The sequence below is a fragment of the Hesperophylax consimilis genome, chromosome 21 (assembly GCF_061612785.1).
Source record: "Hesperophylax consimilis isolate HC1 chromosome 21, BYU_Hcon_1.0, whole genome shotgun sequence".
Taxonomy (NCBI): Eukaryota; Metazoa; Arthropoda; class Insecta; order Trichoptera; family Limnephilidae; genus Hesperophylax; species Hesperophylax consimilis.
In genome coordinates, this window is record NC_142856.1 from 15,058,261 (window position 1) to 15,078,330 (window position 20,070).

The window sequence follows — 20,070 nt, forward strand, 5'->3', positions numbered from 1 at the left end:
AATTGACAGACACTTTAAAATGGTTGTCAGATTTAAGTAAAAATAACAAATAATGTGAGCTAACTTAAGATAAATAAATAAAATAAAATAAATTTAAAAAAAAAAAGTTAAATAATGACTAAATAATAAAATTGTTTTACCAATTCACCAAAATAGTAAAAGTTTTAATTTGATAACACGAAACAGTCATTCTGTTTATTCCCTGGTTGGGACGGAAAAAAAAGATTTTTGGTGGAATCATCAATACAAAATATTGGTTACCTAAATGATTTAGAATTATACGAAACTCGACCGATTATATCACATGACATATTATTATTATTGAATCATGCGTGAATTTTTAGATCCGAGTCGTGACGGAGAGTTTTGACCTTAAATGGAAAACTGCTTTATTTTAGTCAAATCTGCACGCACGATCTAAATTCCTTATTCGTTGTCACTTTTGGATTAGGACGGACCAGCGTATGCTTCAATCTTTTAAGTCGTGATTATGTTATTGTGGGCTTAACTTTCTGAAATAAATGTATTAAATGATTGATATATATTATTACTAGAAACCGAGGAGAATTACAACATTTTCATATATATGCACACACAAAACATTAACTAATCTGATTGTAGAATGAATTTTAAAACGTATGAATGAACATAACAAACATCATGATATTAATAAATAAAGAACCTTTAATCCAAGAGTAAAAAAAGATAGTTACAAAACAAAATACGAGTGGGTACCTACAAACTACGGCTCGTTCAGGTCATTTTAGACCAGTGACAAAAGAGGGCACTGAGGAAAAAGTGAAGAAAAAACTATTCTAACCCAACCTTACCTAACCTAACCCAATCCAACAATCCAAACTTAACCTAACTTACTATTTTATCGGGTCTTGTTTTGTTACTATTAATACCAAAGATAACGAAGGGACTGAATGGAAACGTTGGAGCATTCTCCTTTTTTTCAAACGGGCTATTATTTCTTTAAGATATTCCTAACAGTAAATGCGACAAGAATATAAATACTTCTTTTATCTATTTATATGTTTTATTTAGCAATATTATGTTAAATTTGCTATTCACGTAGCGGCGAGGCAATGACCTAAAAAGCGCCAACGTTAGAATTCTAAATTATATAGTGTCAACTTGTTGCCAAACGGTGACAATGAACTTTGTACAGGAATGTTCATTGAATTTAGTAATGTGTAATCTTGCGATGTATTTTTTTCAATTACAATTCATGTGGGAAAAATGTGCAAACGACCTAATAAATCATCAAAATGCATTACTAAACCATATGTGAAAAATGTAATTTTAAACAAATTTCCACTTTAACATTTTTTTGCGAATTTGGATAAATACTTATAACTATTGTTAAAATTACCTAAAATACTCGGCCATTCTACTTTTGTATGTGTGAATACAGCACAAGAATCTCGATTGCCAACTGCTCCCAACCATCTGGAGCCAGTGAGACTATAGCATCCCCAACTGGAGTATATTATGGGGCTGAATGTAGTGGGGAGAGGAAGGAGATGGTGAAGATAAAGATGGAGACGTACCTGGCTATTCGTATCTGGCCATCAAACACGGCAAAAGCCATTTAAAGCAATGTTTCAGTTCTGAATGGTGGTCTAACACTAGGGCAATGCTGAGTGTGAATGTGCCACAAATATACTTAGATAAAACTAGATATTTTATTATGCAGCAAACTTAGCATGCTGTGTTAGCAGATATAAAAGAAAACTGATATCTCCAGGTTGCAAAAACCCTCGATTCCTTGACCCCCGGGAAGCCACTGATATTAAATACCTGCTGAAGATAAATTAATCGAAGAGCACCATCAAAACGTCCACAAAATACTTAATAATAGAAAATAATTATAACCGTTAATTTATATAGTGTAGTTTTGTGATAGTTCAAATATCTTCAGTCAAACTATTGCGCTCTGGCACAAAAATACATCACCAGCTACAACTACGAGTAACACGTGCTTGAAAATAGTTAAGCTACATATTTTTAATTATATTTAAACACCCATAGGGCTTTTACAAATAATAATGTATATAATTGTATTTTTTTAGTTACAGAGATTTTATAAAAAATCAGTGTTAACAAAATATAGTTACATAAAAAAATATCAGAGTTAACAAAATATAGTTTACATAAAATATAAGAGTTTAAAAAATATAGGTATAATAGAGTACAAATAAGTGAGACAAAAAATAGGAAATCTGCCGAAATCTTCCAAATTAACGATAATGATGATAAGAAGGTATAAAATTAGTTGATAACAATAGTTAGAAATAGTTCGCACATACTCCGTTTAAAGTTTGCCAAGTTCAAATTATTGTCAAATACATTTATATTGTTTAAGTATTTGTTACCAAGATTGTATAAACGTTGTATTGGAGAGTGAAAACTATAGTTGGAATGAGATGTAGTATCTATGTTAAATGTTGGTATTTGCCTAGTTGTTCGTGTAGGTATGTGTAGATTTATTAAATGCAGGAATTCACAACTATCGAATTTAGAGTTTTTAATAAAATATTAATAAAAAGGTTTACGTTAACTATTAATTAAATCCATTCACGATGATGATTTATTTATTTTGTAACGTTACTATTAATACGTTATATCAACATGAGAACGACTCTCATTTATTCTGCTCCACATTCACGGTTGAATCATTCTGCTTTTCGCTTCTTTCACTTTTCCTTTTAGCAGACTGATCCAGTTTTCGATAAAATAAACCGGTCGGAATGAAGAACGGGTGTACCGGGTTATTACTATTAATTATTGTGATATTTGGTGATACATTTAGTATAGCTCTGATAAAAACGTAGTGTTCAGCGTAATAAAGCTTGAAATTGTTGTTATTAAAGGTACTTACATAAGACGGTGGTTAAATACTATTATGTTTATTTAAAAAAATAAAGTTAATTTATTACTCAGGAATCAATCAATACGAGTAAATTTAAAAGATTTTGCAATCTGCTCTTTCATAGATGGCATCAACTTAATTATTTCACTTAAATACACGTTTCGTATGTATGGGTACAAACAAATAATTCGTCTTAATATTGAAAGCATAACTTGCAAAAAGCGTATTTTAATAAAATTATTTAATTAGTGCCATCTATGAACGCGTAGATTATAACGAACGTTGCGTTTAACCTTAACAGAAAATATGTTACAATGTATATAGAAATCATTTCACATATTATTATATATTAGCTGACGCGGCGTTGCTGGGGTTTATCCTCAGAAGATAGAGGGTACCACCATAATAAAGCTGCACTTGTGTGTATGGACAATGTGCCATTATGTTCTTTATTTATATGTTAGTATTCAGTTTTTATTTTCAGTGTATTTCTTTAAATGAAATTTAAACTCTTTACTTTTATTTATATTTCTGATACTTTATGGTAATATATTAAAAATCTTTACTCCGAGATAGTTGAATTGCCCTATTATATTTTCACATGCTGTTTTCAATTCTTTTTAAACGGTGTAGTTTTATCTAGAATATGATTTTGTATTTTCATAATGGTTTGTAGATGTGTACATTTAGTTTTCAAGCTTTAAATTCTACAGAAGTTCTCATGATTATGTAGGTATATGTTTTAAGTAGAATTGTTTTTAATATTAATTTGTCTGCTACATAAAGCGGTTGTGTGTGTTCCACCGATCCTATGTATAATGCCATATTGCATTATTGATTGGCAGAAGGCAAAGTTTGTCATTCTGAATAAATCTAATGATTTTAATGAATTTAAACCTAATGCTCAAATTTAAATTTGTCCAATTTTTTTCACATTTTTCATCTTCTTTATTACTCTTTTTTAACGCTGATACCGCACAAGAGTGTCGTCCGCCCGAAGCCAGTTGGTCTATGGCATTCCCAATTGGGGTATGTTGCGTGGTTGAAGGATGTGGGAGGGGAAACTGTCTAAAAATGGGAAGGAGGGGAAGTACCTGGCTATACAGGCCAAGTCACTAAACACTGCTTTAGCCATTCCAAGCCAAGTTTCAATTCTGAATGGTGGTATTTCACTAAGGCGACAATGAGAGTATATACCATTATTTCTGTCGGCAAAAAAAAACTTTGGTCAAGCGGTGAAAAATTAGCGAATTAAGTTTATAAAAGTCAAAATTGACGTAAAAAAATTAATCGAAATTGATTAATCGTTATCACAAAAAACTAAAATAATACATCACAATTTTTTGTCTATTTTTTTCGGTGTCATTATTTTATTAGCGAACCAATAAAGTATTAATTAATCGCTGTTAAAAAAAAACTTGTGTGTGAAATTTGTTACGTGGAAACCGGTTGGCACATAACAGAGCCGTTTGCCTTTCGATAAAATTGTAACTCCAAGACAAAAGTGAAAATGGTTTACGTATACCGCCATTTCGGCGTAAGCCTTCCTTTTTAACTCTTGGCTTACTTCATTATTTTAACTAAATCTTGTAATATAAAACTTTTCGACGTCAAACACAAGTAAGCCCTGAAACTGGCGCTGAACGCCACTTTGTACAATTGTCGTAAAAGCAAAGAAGGGGTAGTTAGGAAAAGATCGCATGTGATTAAAATTACTGATCTATGACGACCCTGTACAGTTTGTAAGTCCGCCACCGTTGAATTGACTGCCATAACCACAAAATACTTTAAAAACCCGAAGAAACGGAACTTTAAAGACTACGAAGAAACGGTCCGTGTCATAGATTCCCAAACGGATTGCAATCTTTAAAGCGCAAGCGTCAGGTGGGAATGCGTTTCTTGTTTTATAGGTATTTTAATGGAAGATGCTCCGAAGAACATCCGGTGTTTTTTTTTTATTTTTTTATTTGGTACAATATTTTTTACATTTCAAAGTTTTTCAGTAATGTTGGCCTCACTGGGTGGCTTGCCCGTGCTGAGGCCTTCATTTTATTATATGAAAATATAATGTACATAATACATTTAAAATATAATCTTGTGTGTTTGTGTAATTGGTTTTGTGTGTTATGTGTATGTTTTATTTTATGCTATGACATTTTGTAATTTTGTGTGTGAATTTATTTTTATTTTCCTCAATTTTAATTTCAAGTTTTACACTGTTGAAAGCTTTTATAGCATGGTATTGGTAGTGTCTTTGTCCAAAGCTTGAATTTACTGTCGGAGTTTTTATGTTTTCTTTGTAAGCTTTTCTAATTGGTCTGTTAGTGTTATTTTTTGTATGTTGAAATTTATTTATTTTTGTCAAAAATGTACTTTAGTAGTGTTTTAACGTACAATTGGCGTATATCTAGTACGTCACAGCTGTTGAATATTTGGTCTGTATCGGTCAGTCTATGTTTTTTTAGTATTTTTTTCTGTGCGGTTTCTATGTAATTGATAGCCGAGTTTGTTGCTCCTCCCCAAGCAATAATTCCATATTCTATTATTGATTGGCAAAGTGCAAAATATATTTTTTTCAATTGTTTTATTTTATATATGTTTCTTATGTTTAGGAAAATGTGTAATGTTTTGAGAAGTTTATTTGTGATTTGTTTGATGTGAGGTACCCATCTAAGGTTATGGTCATTACGATTCCTAGATACTTTATTTGTTCTGTTTTTTTCTAGAGGAGGGCAATCGCAGATGTTGGTGTTTAAGCATTCGTGTATTTTTATGTTGTTTGTGTTGTTTTTTGGCTGTCCTTAATAATCTTAATAATCCTGCTTAATCGGGATACAAGCCAAACGCGCGCCCAACATGTAGGTACACCAAAGACAATATATTACAAGATGTACACGGTTGACATTTTGTCAACAATTTTTCGGCTTCTGTATTTCCCCCCTCTCACAAAATGGGCATCTTCAAGACCGATGCTTACTCATTCAACTCCTCAAGTTGACCCACCGCACGACATCCCTAAAGATGACATGATAAAAATCTATGAAATACACACTAAAATGTCTATAATATAAGCAGTTTGAAAACCTGTCAAGGCTCTTTCGAACCTTGTACCAAAATTCCAATTAGTAACTACAGTATTACTTGTATTAAAAATGAACAACGATTTTTTTAATGCTCGACCACAAACATCGTAGTGGCCGAGTGGTCCAAGCGTAGGGTTCCCACCCAGGTGTCCTCAATCCTATGCTAGCTATTTATCTACTAAGCTAGTTAATTAACTTATTAACCTACAAGCAAAATTTTCCGCGTATTGATCGTAGGAGGAATTTAAATATTGTCAGGTTATTTGTAACCCATGAATGTTGTCCCTTTAAAAACTAAAAATAATATAAGCTATCTTTCTAGATACTGTTTTACTTCGAAGTGGAAGTCTTGATAAATAATTCACTAACTCATTGTTTAATTTCGTCACGTACGTAGTATAAAGTATAAAAGACGTTTGTGAACCTGTTTCATATTTAATACTATTGATCACACATTGTATTTCCGTTCGAAGTCAATTGATATTATGCATCATTTCTCTTTTATGACTTTCGAGAGCTATGACAATATATATTTACTACCTACGTAAGACAGCTTACGAAAGTTTATTAATTAATTTTATTATTAGGCTATTTTGTTGTTGGGGATAGCTCATGTAGGTCTCATAGAAATCGTTGTCTCCCTCACTATCATCGTGAGAAATGTGGCCTAAACGGTGTTAGATAAATATGCTTTATATTCAAATCTAAAAGAAAACCATAGAATTATTAAATTGTTCACCTCTGTGAAACCAATTTTTCCGACCACAAAAATTATAAACTTTGTTATTTTTTAATTAATTGCTATTGAAACGATAAAAGTGAGGTGACAATAATGTTTGTAGTCATTAATAATTTTTAGTTTTCTCAGATTTAATTGACAATCAGATAATAATAATGATTTCGATCAGTTCTACATTTTTTACATTAAGTGCATTCTAGCTAATCAAGAATCTTGTTGATTGATTTTTAGATCTTTACAAATTGGTAACTGTTGAAAACTGCCAATTTTTTGGAAATATATTCAATATACTTTTTCATATTTTTCCAATAACTAAAGTTGGTCACTTTAGTTATTGTAAAAATATGAAAAGAATTTCGCCAACGAAAAAAACTTCAACTCTATGTTTTTTTAAATAATTAATCAATTTACAGAGTATAATCAATAATGTTGACAATATAATTCATACAATTAGTTTTCACTGCTTTTGATTTTTTAATGTTTCTCTTCTATTGAAGCTGGCGCTTGTGTCTAGAAGAGTGGTGAGCATCAAGTTTAAGAATATTTAGTGTTTGTAATTATGAATATTAAAATTTATAATTAATTAAAAAGATAGTTTCATCATTTTGGTATTTTTACATTGAACTTCTCTTTAATTGATTGTAGTAGGTGTTTATCGTTTTATATTGTTCTGATATTTTCGGGTAGTCTGTTGAAGTATTTTTTCCCTAGATAAATATGTGTAATGATGTTGAGTAAAAGTGGTGTTACATTTTTGTGTTGGTAATATATGTTTTTGACGAATACGACTTTCAGTTAAAAAGTTGTTATTTTGTTTTTTCTTTTATTATTTGAGTTATTATATATTTTTTGGAAAAGATCATTAAATTTTAATACTTTAAAATTCTTCAAAAATTAGGTTTGTTGGATAATCTTTTGGTTTTTTCAATATTATTTTTATAATTAGACGTTGTACAATTTCAACATTGAGTAGATTTGTTTTGTATGCAGCTTATATATTTGGATGGTAGATCCAAAGAGGAGAAGAAATATCAAAATGTTCTGTTATTAACTATATAGTTGTCTCTTAGTGATCTTTTCATAGATTCGTACGGTTTACGAAAAGTTCGAATAAAACCAAACATGATTTCCAGTGTTTTTTAAAAACACTAACCAATACGATTGACGCACGTAATCTAATCAAAAATACCAATTCCGGTTGTGTCTTTTAACTCTGGTCCAATTAACTCTAGAAATCGGATTTGCTTTGAATTTAAGTGTCATTTTCAAAACTCGAACTATATGTGAAAAAAACAGAGAAGCGATAAAGTAACCTATAATGTAATATTTTAACATAAAACTCGTCTTTTTCAAAATTTGAATTATAATATCCCATGATTATTCATGGGTCTTCGCTTGTCAGTTCTAATAATTCAATTTCAAGAATCACAATGTATCGTGTCGACTCCTATTATAATGTATATTACCTTCTGGTTATTATTTATTTTAACTGTTAAAAACTTCAAAATTTTGTTTTGTGACTAGGTCTGGATAGCTAGGTAATTTTCTAATCCCCTCCCTACTCAGACTAACATTTGGTGATGCCGTAGAACCTCTGGCTCCGAACAGTTGGAACTCTTTGGCTGCATCCTAATGTTTAGGTTCAAATTTAATAACTTTGCGTTTTGCATATCTCTGAATAATTCAACAAGTCATCTCTCTGTTGCTGTTGACCTATAGTCGACCCCAGAGGTCACAATGTCAGATTTCTGACCTCTGGAAACAAACAGAAATATGTTAATGACGAGATAAGACAACGATGATAATGGAATGCCATCGAACCTCTGGCGGATCAAATTATATTGAGGTCAATGAAAATAAAAATAAAATATTTTTATATTTTAATGTCGACACAATAATATGTAAACACGTTTTTAATCGATATATCTAACTATCAAGTTAATAAATATTATACTAATGTGTCTTAATGTTCGAACATTGGTATGTCCTGATATTAATGTTTGACATTGACACGAGAGAGACGCATATTTCGAATCAATTTTATCGTCTGTTACAAATTACACCATTTTCTTTTATTAGCAAGCTAAATCATACGACACTTCACTGGATTTATACAAGGTGTTAATGTACGTTACGGGAATCACCTGACTTACTTTAACAAGTGAATTCTGACATTATTTAGAGACAAACCGAATTTCAATAAAATTTGGTCTGCGGTGACTTTTTTTTCTTCCACATGTCGTCACTAGTCACTCAGTCGAGTTCACCCCTACCCAATACCTACTGATTTTTTTAATGTTTTTAGATGCAAAAAACATAAAAAATGTCACCGGAGACCAACATTTCGTTAACATGTTTTACTCAAAATAATGTAATACACGATGACCGGATAAATCATCAAAATGATAATTCATCACATCTTTAAAAAGTTATATAAAGTCTTGGAAAGTGATGAAACAAAATCTTTACTAACTGGGTTAAGTAGGTTAGGTTAGGTTAGCTCAGTTAAGGTTTAATTTTTTTGTTTTTCATCGTTTCTAATGACTTTTTAAAGGTGTGTTGAATTGTCACTGTGTTGAGTTATCATGGAACTGTAATACACTTAGGTAAGTTGTACGAGTACCTACTCGTTAAAATATTCTTCAGTCTGCATTTGACTAAATTTAAATATTTTCTTTTATTTACACCAACTCGCAGGAGACTTTGAGGAGAATTATTTCCCAGGGAGCCTATGTTATCTTTGGGAATGCTGTGTGGAGGTTCTTTTTGGGGAAAGGAAGAAGTGAAGTCTTAAAGAAACCCTTATTGTAGGAGGGAGGAAACACAGAAGCAGGCAAATCATTCCACAGCCGAGCTGTTGACCGGTTCTTATGTGACAAATTTCAACTATTTAAAAATTTTCCCAACTGTGCACCGGTGCCAAAGGAGGCAATGATGCATCATCCATTGAAATACCGGTAGAACAAACACAGCATTCCCAATCTTTCCACGCATATGATGCAAATTCTGATACCAACCCTAAGGTATGACAGTGAGGATAGGAACTGGCATAGGATGGATGAAAGTAAAGTGTAAAGCAGACTGCTCTAGAAGTGTGATGCTTGAGGCGTACGTGTGATTAAACCGGCTGTGACCGAAATATGATCGATGAGATTCAAAAAGAAAGCGAGTTTTATGTAAGTGTAATAAAAAATGTCTAGAAAGGGGCACTTAAGTGGCTTGAACACGTACACTAGATGAAATGATGGTCAGGATACTATATTATTTATGACAAGAAAGAAAGAGTGGGTAACGAGTATCGATTCATGAAACTATAAAGAAATAGTTAATTATTCAGATACTTTAGAAGATATGAGTCAATACAATTTGATGACAAATCTGCGTGTATATATATGATTTTTAAATGAAGCAATGTTTTTATAGTTAAATATGTCGATAGATTTTTCATTCCCCACAAGATGCAATCTATGTGAACAAGAATTGCATATAAAATTAGTGCGAGAAGCAAGCACATTAAATGAAGCTTGGAGTCTAGTGTTGTATTACTAAAAAATTCGTTGCGGTCTAAATTCTCGTTAATGATTTAAATAAATATAAATCATTACAAATTTTTCTTCGCTGTGACAATTCAGGTAGTTTGAGTAATTGCATTAAATCACTATAATTTATATCATCAATTGGAGTAATTTATAATTTTTGTGCCTTTAAAATGTATGCTGTACTATTGTAATTAAATATGAATGTATGTTGTGTAAATGTGACCAAAGAGAGGAATTATATTCAAGAATGCTTCTGACTAGCGTTATGTACAGCGTTTTGAGTGTATTAATAATATACATTAGATCTTTGAACGTTATTAATATAAAACCGAGAAATTTAAATGCTTTATTTCTAATCACATCAATGTGAGGTACTATTTTTTTTTTGGTTTTACGCCCAGCTACTCTTTTATATTGACAATTATACAAGTTTTTCAAACATGAAATAACACTAAACTGATAAACTAAATATGAAACAATATTCGTGGAACGTGTAACAGCAAAACAAAATAAAAACTAGAACAATACTACATATAAGACAAATCACTAAAACTACATTACCACGCTACTATAATTTACAAATCCTACAGGTTCAACAAAGTGCTGGTATAGATTATAGCCCAGCTACACTACTCGCAAAGTTGATCGAAGTTGACCGAATACGATAGTGTGGGCACGAACTTCGCTTCGCTTCGGGCAACTTCGCTTCGCTTCGCCCGACTTCCGATTGTTGTCGGTAAATGCGCCTGAGTCAAAGGACTCGAAGCGTCACGGCATAAATAAACCAATCACTGACTGGTTGGACTGAGTTACTCGCGAAGTTGCACGAGTGTGTGGGCACGCACTTCGAACTTCGGCTAACTTCGTCGAGGACTTCGTCGAAGCGTCGAAGCGAGTAGTGTAGCTGACACTACGATTGATTCGATAAATGGTGTCAGTAAATGTCTGACACGAGTGATGAGTCTGAAAAACTATTAAATAATATCACTTAAAATTATACATGGTTACCTATTAATGGCTCATTCAGCAAAAACTTAGTATATATTCAATTTTGATAAAAAATAAACAAACAAAAAAAAAACAACACTTTAATTTTACAGAATAATTTTTTAGCAATTTTAACAGCATTTGGTTCCTTAGAACGGGCAAACTGCCTAGCTAGGAACTAATATCGACCTACAATTCATAATAACACTTGTGCTTATTTTTAACATACTTATACAGTTATTGCAATATTATTATCTTGTCATTTTTGCTATTTACATATATCTAATGTAATGTAATAAATAAAATCAATATATCAATAGTACCACCAAACTTGTTTCCTAGATCATGCAACCTATTGTATAGTGAGTGTGTCTGATAGTTGGTTATGTATGTATTTCAGAAGAATGTAATATTTTTTCTTGTGTTCCTAGTCAGTACATGGAATTTAATAGTGGCGACAATGGCAGGGCTGTCAATTAAGTTGTTAATGACTGTGTAATTCAACCAGGTCTGACATAATTCTCCTGTCAAACAGCGTTATTAGATGCAATTAATTCATCAAACTGACTTAATTAATATATTCAATTGGAATTTTGAACTTAAAATAATGTCATCTTATCATCAAAACTTATGGAGGACCACAGACATATTCATATGTCTATGTGGAGGACTGTGAGCAACGACAAAGGCGTAGCGTTCCATCATCTCTGTCTAGTCCTGCGGTGAAAAGGTACGGTGGTTAGTTTTATTTTATGTTAGTAGCAAAGCAACATTTAACTTTTTTCTTTAGTAAACACTGCGTAAAAGAACTGCTCCTAACCATCTGGAGCCAATGAGACTGTGGCATCCCCAATTGGGGTATTTTGTGAGGTTTGAGTTAGAGGGAAGGTGAAGGAGATGAAGAAGAGAAAAGTGGGGATGTAGCAATAATTCAAACTTTATGAGATTATTCGTAACCCGGCAATGTTAAATTTCTTTTTAAAATAACTAAGAAATCGTACCACAGCTTACGGTACCTAAGTGTAATCTTGATAGTCCTTTGAGAATGTCAAATCGAAAAGAATTTTAATTCATCATTTTGTTCGACATCAGTTATGTCAGTTTTGGTGGATTAATTGAAATTTACAAAAATCACTTTCCAGTTTTGTTAAATAATGTTTATACTTGCCTAAGATAGATGGTGTGTTTTGTATTGTACTATTAATATACGAGTATGCATTATGTGAAATTATCAACTCCGCACGGTTTGTGGGCGTCACATTTCTGTTAATAATAATAATAATAATAATTGGATAATTTGTATAGCGCCGTTTTTGTGAAAAATCACCTCAAGGGCGCTGTACAATTTATTTCCTAGGATCTACATTTGTTATTTAGACCAACTGTGCCAGCACGAGGTTCGTCATCCGTTCAGGCATGTGTCTGCCGCCAATATAGCGCTGACATGTATCTGCTGCCAATAAAGAGCGCTGACACAACATCCTCACATAGACAACAAACCTTGGCAGCACCGCTGTGACGCTCGACGAAGACAGAAGATGGAGACTCTGCTGCAAGAGTCCTAGGTAGCGAAGGAACTGTACCAGCTGCTGCAGGGAGAGAGACTACCCCGTCCACCAACTGTGCCAGCACGAGGCTCGTCATCCGTTCAGGCATGTGTCCGCCGCTAATATAGCGCTGACATGTGTCTGCTGCCAATAAAGAGCGCCGACACAATATCCTCACATAGATAACAGACCTTGGCAGCACCGCTGTGCAAAATCACCTCATCCTAGTTTACCTTAGTCTCTCCAGTCACCTCCCAGCCTTTCATGCCACCTAGTGCATCCTCTCGACCCTTTCAGACTCCTTCCTGGCTCCAATACATTCTTTCTATTGTCGTGATCCGACGATTTCACACCTCTGTCTCAGACCCTTAGGGCTCGCTTATCGCAGGCTATCATAAGCAAAATCTTGAACCAAAGTCAAAGTGAAGTTTATGAGTGTCATCTGTAACAAAATACATAAACAAAAACAGAAAATAAAAACAAAGACAAAAACTTTAAACAAAATATGGCTTATTATTTGATAAATCAGTATACCATTTTTAGATAAGGATATTCTAAAATAGGCCCCTTTTGTAAACACATTTCACATTAAAATTGATAATAATACTGAGGCATTCGATACAATATTATTATTATTTTTAGTTTTCTTGAGTCATCTTCAATAGTACTTTACTCAGACCTCAAATTCTTCCTTTCCAACTGTTACTGTTACTCTCAATTACGATAAATCGTTTTAAAAAGTACCTATAATTATTTTGTTATTTTAGGAAGCTGCAGAGTTAAATTTTGGTAAAAGGTTGTTTTTTTTTATTTTATGTATAAATATCATCGCATTCAAGGGCTGACCTTGCTTTTGTAGTGCGGTACTCAATTAATCAAATAAATATTTTTATTTAATTATCTTTTTGTTATGTTAGGAAGCTGAAGAATGAAATTTTGGTAATAGGTTGTTTATTATTTTATGTATAGATATCATCGCATTCAAGGGCTGACCTTGCTTTTGTAGCGGTGTACTCAATGATTTTTTTGTTATATCATAATCATTTTGTTATGTTAGGAAGCTGTAGAAAGCAATTTTGGTAATAGGTTTGTTTATTATTTGATGTATAAATATCATCGCGTTCAAGCTCTGCATCTGTTAGCCAATTTAGTCCCACTAACATTTCAGTTACTTTTTTAAACCTGTTTCACTAAGTATTATTCTCATTTTTCTGCTTTGGAGAATTTTCAACTTATATTGTTCTCTGGCGTTACACTTACAGTGGCTAGTTAGAAATCCAAATACAGTTTTGATATTGTCATCAGATAATTATCAAAGTGATGATATACGCAAATTATAGCTTTATTTAATTAATTAAATGTTTTATATAATTACTGTTTATAGTGCAAGTCACAAATTTATAAAAAAATTAAATATCTTGTTTTCTCTTTTGTTTCAGATATTCCAATTATCTTCCTGCAGTGAATTTCAAAGAAATCTAGTCATATTTAATCGAACTTTGATTCAGAATATTCTGAATGCAAAAATAAAAACTTATCAAAAGATGGCTGTCTAAAAGAATTTTCATTAATAACTACACAAATATCCGCAGAATACTTTTGTCAACACAGAGTTTGACGCAAAAGCGATTCAGCGATCAAGTTGTTAATTTAAATAAGATGACATCTGTGGGTGCGCTATGGAAGGTAGCGCTTGTGGTTGTCTTGGCTATAAACTTAGCGGAGACGCTCGAAAATGGATTGGCGCTGACGCCTCCTATGGGGTGGCTGGCGTGGGAGAGGTTCAGATGCAACACTGACTGTAAAAATGACCCTGACAACTGCATAAGGTAAGAAGTTATTATATATATTCTTTATAAAATTATAAAACATAAGCATATTTGTATTTTAGTACCTACCTACCTCCCCAATTGAATTGAACTATAGATAGATTAACGGGTATAAACCCACGTTTTTAGCTTTCTGCATTTGAAGTGCAATTAAATGGTGGAAGAAGTCGAGGATACCCAAGATGACATTTTACACCAACACTGGAAATGATGCCACAAAGCGTTTGGGATTAGACAATTTAAAGTGCTCACAAACGGTCCAATATATATGATTTTGAATGTAGCAAGGTGAGTGCCCAGACAGAGTTGTGTGTTGGTAAAGATGATGAAAAAATATCAAATTCATTTTTCTTTACATTTACTCCCCACAGTTTCTCTCAGGGCCGATTTCAACTCTGGGGATGCCGTGTAGAGGGAAAGGGTACATATGGTACCATACCATAGGGTAAGTATGGTACCAATATCCCATCTTGAAAGGAAAAGGTCTCGATACCTGGGGAATCATCCTATGGAACCTAAGGAGCTATTCCGGTTCTACTTAAGGATAAAGAATTGTCCTTATTCTTAAATTCAATGAATTTTCTGCTGTCGTTCGTTAATCTCGTTTAAACTCGTTAGTCTTAAGTTTAAATACAATTACAAATAATGATGAAGATTCGTCCTTAACCTTAAAATAAGCGACTTTAGAGAATCGTCCTTAAAATTAAAATTAAAGTTTTATCTGCGGATGACAGCGAAAAAATGGTTACTTTTAGGGTAACCATTCTTCCTTATCCTGATCCATTGGTCCTTATCTTTGAGTGGAACCGAAATCGCCCTAAATTTGCTCATTTTTAGGACAATTCCTTATCCAAAGAGCCGTAGAACTATAAAAAAGGCTGAGCAACACTAAGGACGGGTTGTTTCGGAGAATTTGAACAATTCATCAAATTTCAACGTTCATTTTCGGGGTCTGTGAAAGTCCTATGCAAGTTCTGATAATATATCATTATAGGTTATTGGCTTGACAGAACTGAAATAAAAACAGAACTTGAAAAATCTTTCGCGGAACTGGAAAATGAACGTTGAAATTTGATGAATTGTTCAAATTCTCCGAAACAACCCGTCCTAACTGTCAAAGTAACGGTCAAATTATGCCCTCAGGTTATCTAGGACGATAGATCGATAAAAGATTTATTGCTAATGTCGATAACTTGTCATCTTTCCCAAGAATCCTAACTTTTATCGATCAACCGTGCTAGATACTCAGAGCTTACTGGATCTATGCAGGCCGAATCGATAACCTTAAACGTCAAATCATTATATATTCATAATCTATTTCAATAAAGTAATGAAAATCTGCTGCCCGATCCAAAAGTCAATGGTATTAAAGAGACAGGTGATAAATTTATTCCAAATGACATACCTGTTGCTATAACTCCACTCGACATCGATTGATATTAGCGTCATTTATCTTTTTAACAAACAGGATTTGTTATAATTATTTACATAAGCATTTTGATCGTTTTTGTCCCTGTTAAACTCGTTGGTAAAGAATTAATAAATAACAGAAGATCTCTAGCTATTTTTTTAACTGGAGTACCTTGATCTGATTCTGATGAATTTGAGTAATTTAATAATAATAAAATAATATTGGACGCATGCTAAAAAATTGATCATTCAGTATAAATAATATATCTAAAATATTATATAGCATTGGGGACCATTGTAAGATTCTGTAAGTCCCAAAGACTGTAACATGTAGAAAGAATGACAGATGAACATTAAAAATTAGGACGTTGAAGCGACTCAGCGTCACACCGAGGAAGAGATGTTATGAATGCGTCGATAGTTTTGCAATCCAGTTATTTAGCTCACAATTTAACGTTAATCTAAAAAACAAATAATGTTTTCAAAGATGACATCACCCATCGTTAGTTTAATCTCAATTTCGATGAACACGTTAATCTTGTTTCTGAAATTACGGAACTGGTCGATACGTGGTCATTTATACTGTCAAAAATTTAAAAGCCAAGGATTTTTATAGATTATTAGTCTGCGTGGTTGCTTTTTTATTAAATTTAAATGTGTCACCTATATATAATTTTACAAGGACTTTAAGCTGTAGAATTCATAATTAGCATTTTAAAATTTACGTATGCTAAAAAAACTTTATTGATGTGCTGTAAACTTTTAAGTTATTTGACTTTTAGTTTTAATTTTAAAAGTTGAATTATGACAAAACTTCTGGTATTTTTTTTTGCGAAAACAAAGATCAAACTATAAAAAGATGTTTTATGAAATATTTTTAAATAGCAGCTTTTTTTAATCCATATATAAAACCGGGGAAAGAATATCTTACATAATCATTTATTGGTAATAAATTCAACCAATATATGCTGATTTTTTGTTAAATAAATTCGGTCAAGTGTTATGTGACGCATTGCCACGTAACAAAAAGTTAATTTATTTGATTAATAGTAATAATGGAATGTTTTATTGGTATGTGGAAACATTATTATGAAGAATCGCTGTTGAGTTAGTAATTTTTAGTGTTCATTTTTGAAGACATGTTTAAAGAAATTTACTAAAATCCACAAAAATTAATCAGTGATAAGAAGAATTTACAAAATCTTTAATAGCCGAATGTATTTCTTGGAGCGTGACGATATTTTTTACAGATTGAGTCTCCTCTATTCGTATCTAAATGTAATTTATCAGTGTGTACACAGGGACGAAGACGCTTTCTTATGAATCAAACAAGTCCCATTAATAATTCTTATACGAAAGTGACTTTTGAAATATTTAATGCATTCAAATTCGAGTGTTTTATAATTGCTTGCATTTGCATCAAAATTGTTGAGACGAGAGATTTTTATAAGATTATCTACACTTCAGAATATATGTACTGAATAAGACTTTTTTTTCCAAAGCTGATCTTAATGCTGTCTTCTAAATTTTTTCGACTTTCTTTTAAAAGAGTTCTCTTTTGGCGCTGAATAGAAAATCAGTAGAAGTATAATGAATTGAATGTAGGTAATCTGATTTCGCGAATTTATGACTTTTGACTGCTTTACCTAGGCGTGAGTAAAATAGTGATTTTTCATATTCATTTAAATCAAAACTAAGATAAAATTTAACTTACCCAAGAATTAAAAAGATAATTTACTAGAATACCTTGACATTTTCTTAATATTTTTTACGACTATCTGACGAAGTTATTAAACACAAAAATCTAGTTCTACGGAAATATGTTTTTAGTTTCAGTTCTTTGTACCTAACACGTTTTTTATGAGTTCCAGTTACCTCATAAGTTTCACAAACTTGGATCGAATTTGTGTTAGTAATTTATATTTTATAATCGATAAAGATGATTCTGACTCCTACTTTAGGCTAAATTAATAATCACAAAATATTTCCCGGTATTAAATTAGATAATTAAAATCAGTTAAGCCTCCACTGAATCATGTATATCTTCATTTTGATTGGATATATGATTTGAGGCCGATTCGGTAATTAACAAAACAGGACTCATTAAAAGCGATCAATATAATTTGCATACGACGAGCATTTCAATATTACTTTCGAAAATATTGATCCATCCAACCATTGAATCACTGTGCCAATTCCACGCTTGAACGGCAGAGAAAATACAACACCGTGAATCCATGATCCTGTTAATTCGTGGTCCCGCATAGTGATTATGATTTGCATTTTTTTGGATGGGTAAATGCCCTCTGTATCATCAAATCTAAAATTTAGACTATACTTAGTAGATTTTGTTGCCAAAATACCGACAAAATTGTTTTTTTTAAACGTTTTTAGCTATTAACTAGGCCATTAAAGAATTCTATTTTTCATGATTTTAGAAGCAAATTACGCAAATATTTGTGAATATTGATTTAGTATTTTTTTTAAATCTAATCCAAGTACTATCCTAATATAATGAAATATTAAATAAAAGTAAGAATTTTTGGGTCGAAATTTAGACTTATCTACGTAAGGTGCAACATCAGTCTATGTAATTTATATTTAAGCCCGTTGCATGATTTTTCAATCCGTTTTATTATATATCTCGTCGTATTTACGTACTAGCTAATTAAATGTCAATTGTTAACACGACACGAATCTTGGAAGGTGTATATTTGATTCACTTGATCGTACTGTATTTTTCTAAAACGTCCCCAATTAAGAATTACGTCATGTATGCACCCGATACTTCTTTCTCTTGCTGTTTTACATATTTCAAGTATCAAAGCGTTCATTTCTTAATTTTTTTATTACCATCCTTCTCCCCTTTCCTTTTACAGTTTGACACTTCGTCTCACCTTTCAATCTTATTCGTATTTTAAGTGAATAGTTTGAATATCATCATACCTATCTATAATCAACTGAGAGTAGTGAAGTCCTATTTGAACTCGACCGTTTTGCATTTTGCTTGTCTGACATATTTAGAGAAGTTTAATAAAACCTTCACATAACTAGAAAATCAACTTTTAAATTCGATGAATTGTTCAAATTTCAACGTTCTTTTTCGGGTTCTGTGAAAGTCCTATTCCAGTTCTGTTATTGTACAATTATAAGCTAGTTGCTTGAGAGAACCGAAATAATAATAGAACTTGAAAAATCTTTCACAGCAGTTCAAAATTAGCTTTGAAATTTGAAGAATTGTTCAATTTTCAACGTTCTTTTTCGGGTTCTGTGAAAGTTCTATTCTAGTTCTGTTATTTTACAATTATAGGCTAGTTGCTTGAGAGAACTGAAATAATAATAGAACTTGAAAAAATCTCTCACAGCAGTTCAAAATTAGCTTTGAAATTTGAAGAATTGTTCAATTTCTCCGAAACTTCTAAATATTCAGTTACTCTTCATCGTGTATTTTAACAATATTTTCACACTTCCAGCGACCGCCTCTTCCGTACAATGACCGATATCCTTGTAACCGAGGGATACGCTTCGGCAGGATACGAATACATCAACGTGGACGATTGTTGGTTGGAAAAAGAACGAGACTCCTACGGACAACTGGTGCCCGACAGAGTACGTTTCCCGTACGGCATGAAGAGCCTGGCTGACTACGTAAGTAGACTTTTTTATTAGTTTTATTGGAGTTGTATTGTGTGGTAAGGAGATGGGTTTAGATCGGCGCGTGCGCACAACGCTCATTGAACGTAAATTTCGCCGGGTATGTTGTCGATAGAAGTGGTCCGAATTGTGTTGAATGAATTATGACTTTCAAAGTTTTCTGGTGTTTTCTTTATCTTTATATTATCTTTTGATAACATTCGATTATTATTTTATTGTATTTTTGCATAATCTGTCCTTCCTTTTTTGCTTTCAGTTTGAATTGAATAAAATCACTTTCTCTTGCTCTTATTATTGATACATACATCTATTTTTAAATGTGAACCTGGGTAGTATTTGATAATTACACTTTTTGTTGCCACTTCATCATCTGTTTTTATATGTTATCATTTTATTGGTCAATT

The 20,070-nt window shown here is 32.2% G+C and overlaps 1 protein-coding gene across 2 annotated transcripts in view; it reads left to right on the forward strand.

Moving 5' to 3' along the window:
• Window positions 1-20,070, forward strand: part of LOC149413652 (alpha-N-acetylgalactosaminidase) — a 135,952-nt gene that overhangs the window by 65,406 nt on the left and 50,476 nt on the right. For both annotated transcript variants that reach the window (XM_089644819.1, XM_089644820.1), the window contains exons 2-3: window positions 14,213-14,602; window positions 19,486-19,660. In XM_089644819.1, the coding sequence (XP_089500945.1) occupies window positions 14,433-14,602; window positions 19,486-19,660 (345 nt within the window). In that variant the 5' untranslated portion in view covers window positions 14,213-14,432. The remainder of the gene's footprint in view (window positions 1-14,212; window positions 14,603-19,485; window positions 19,661-20,070) is intronic.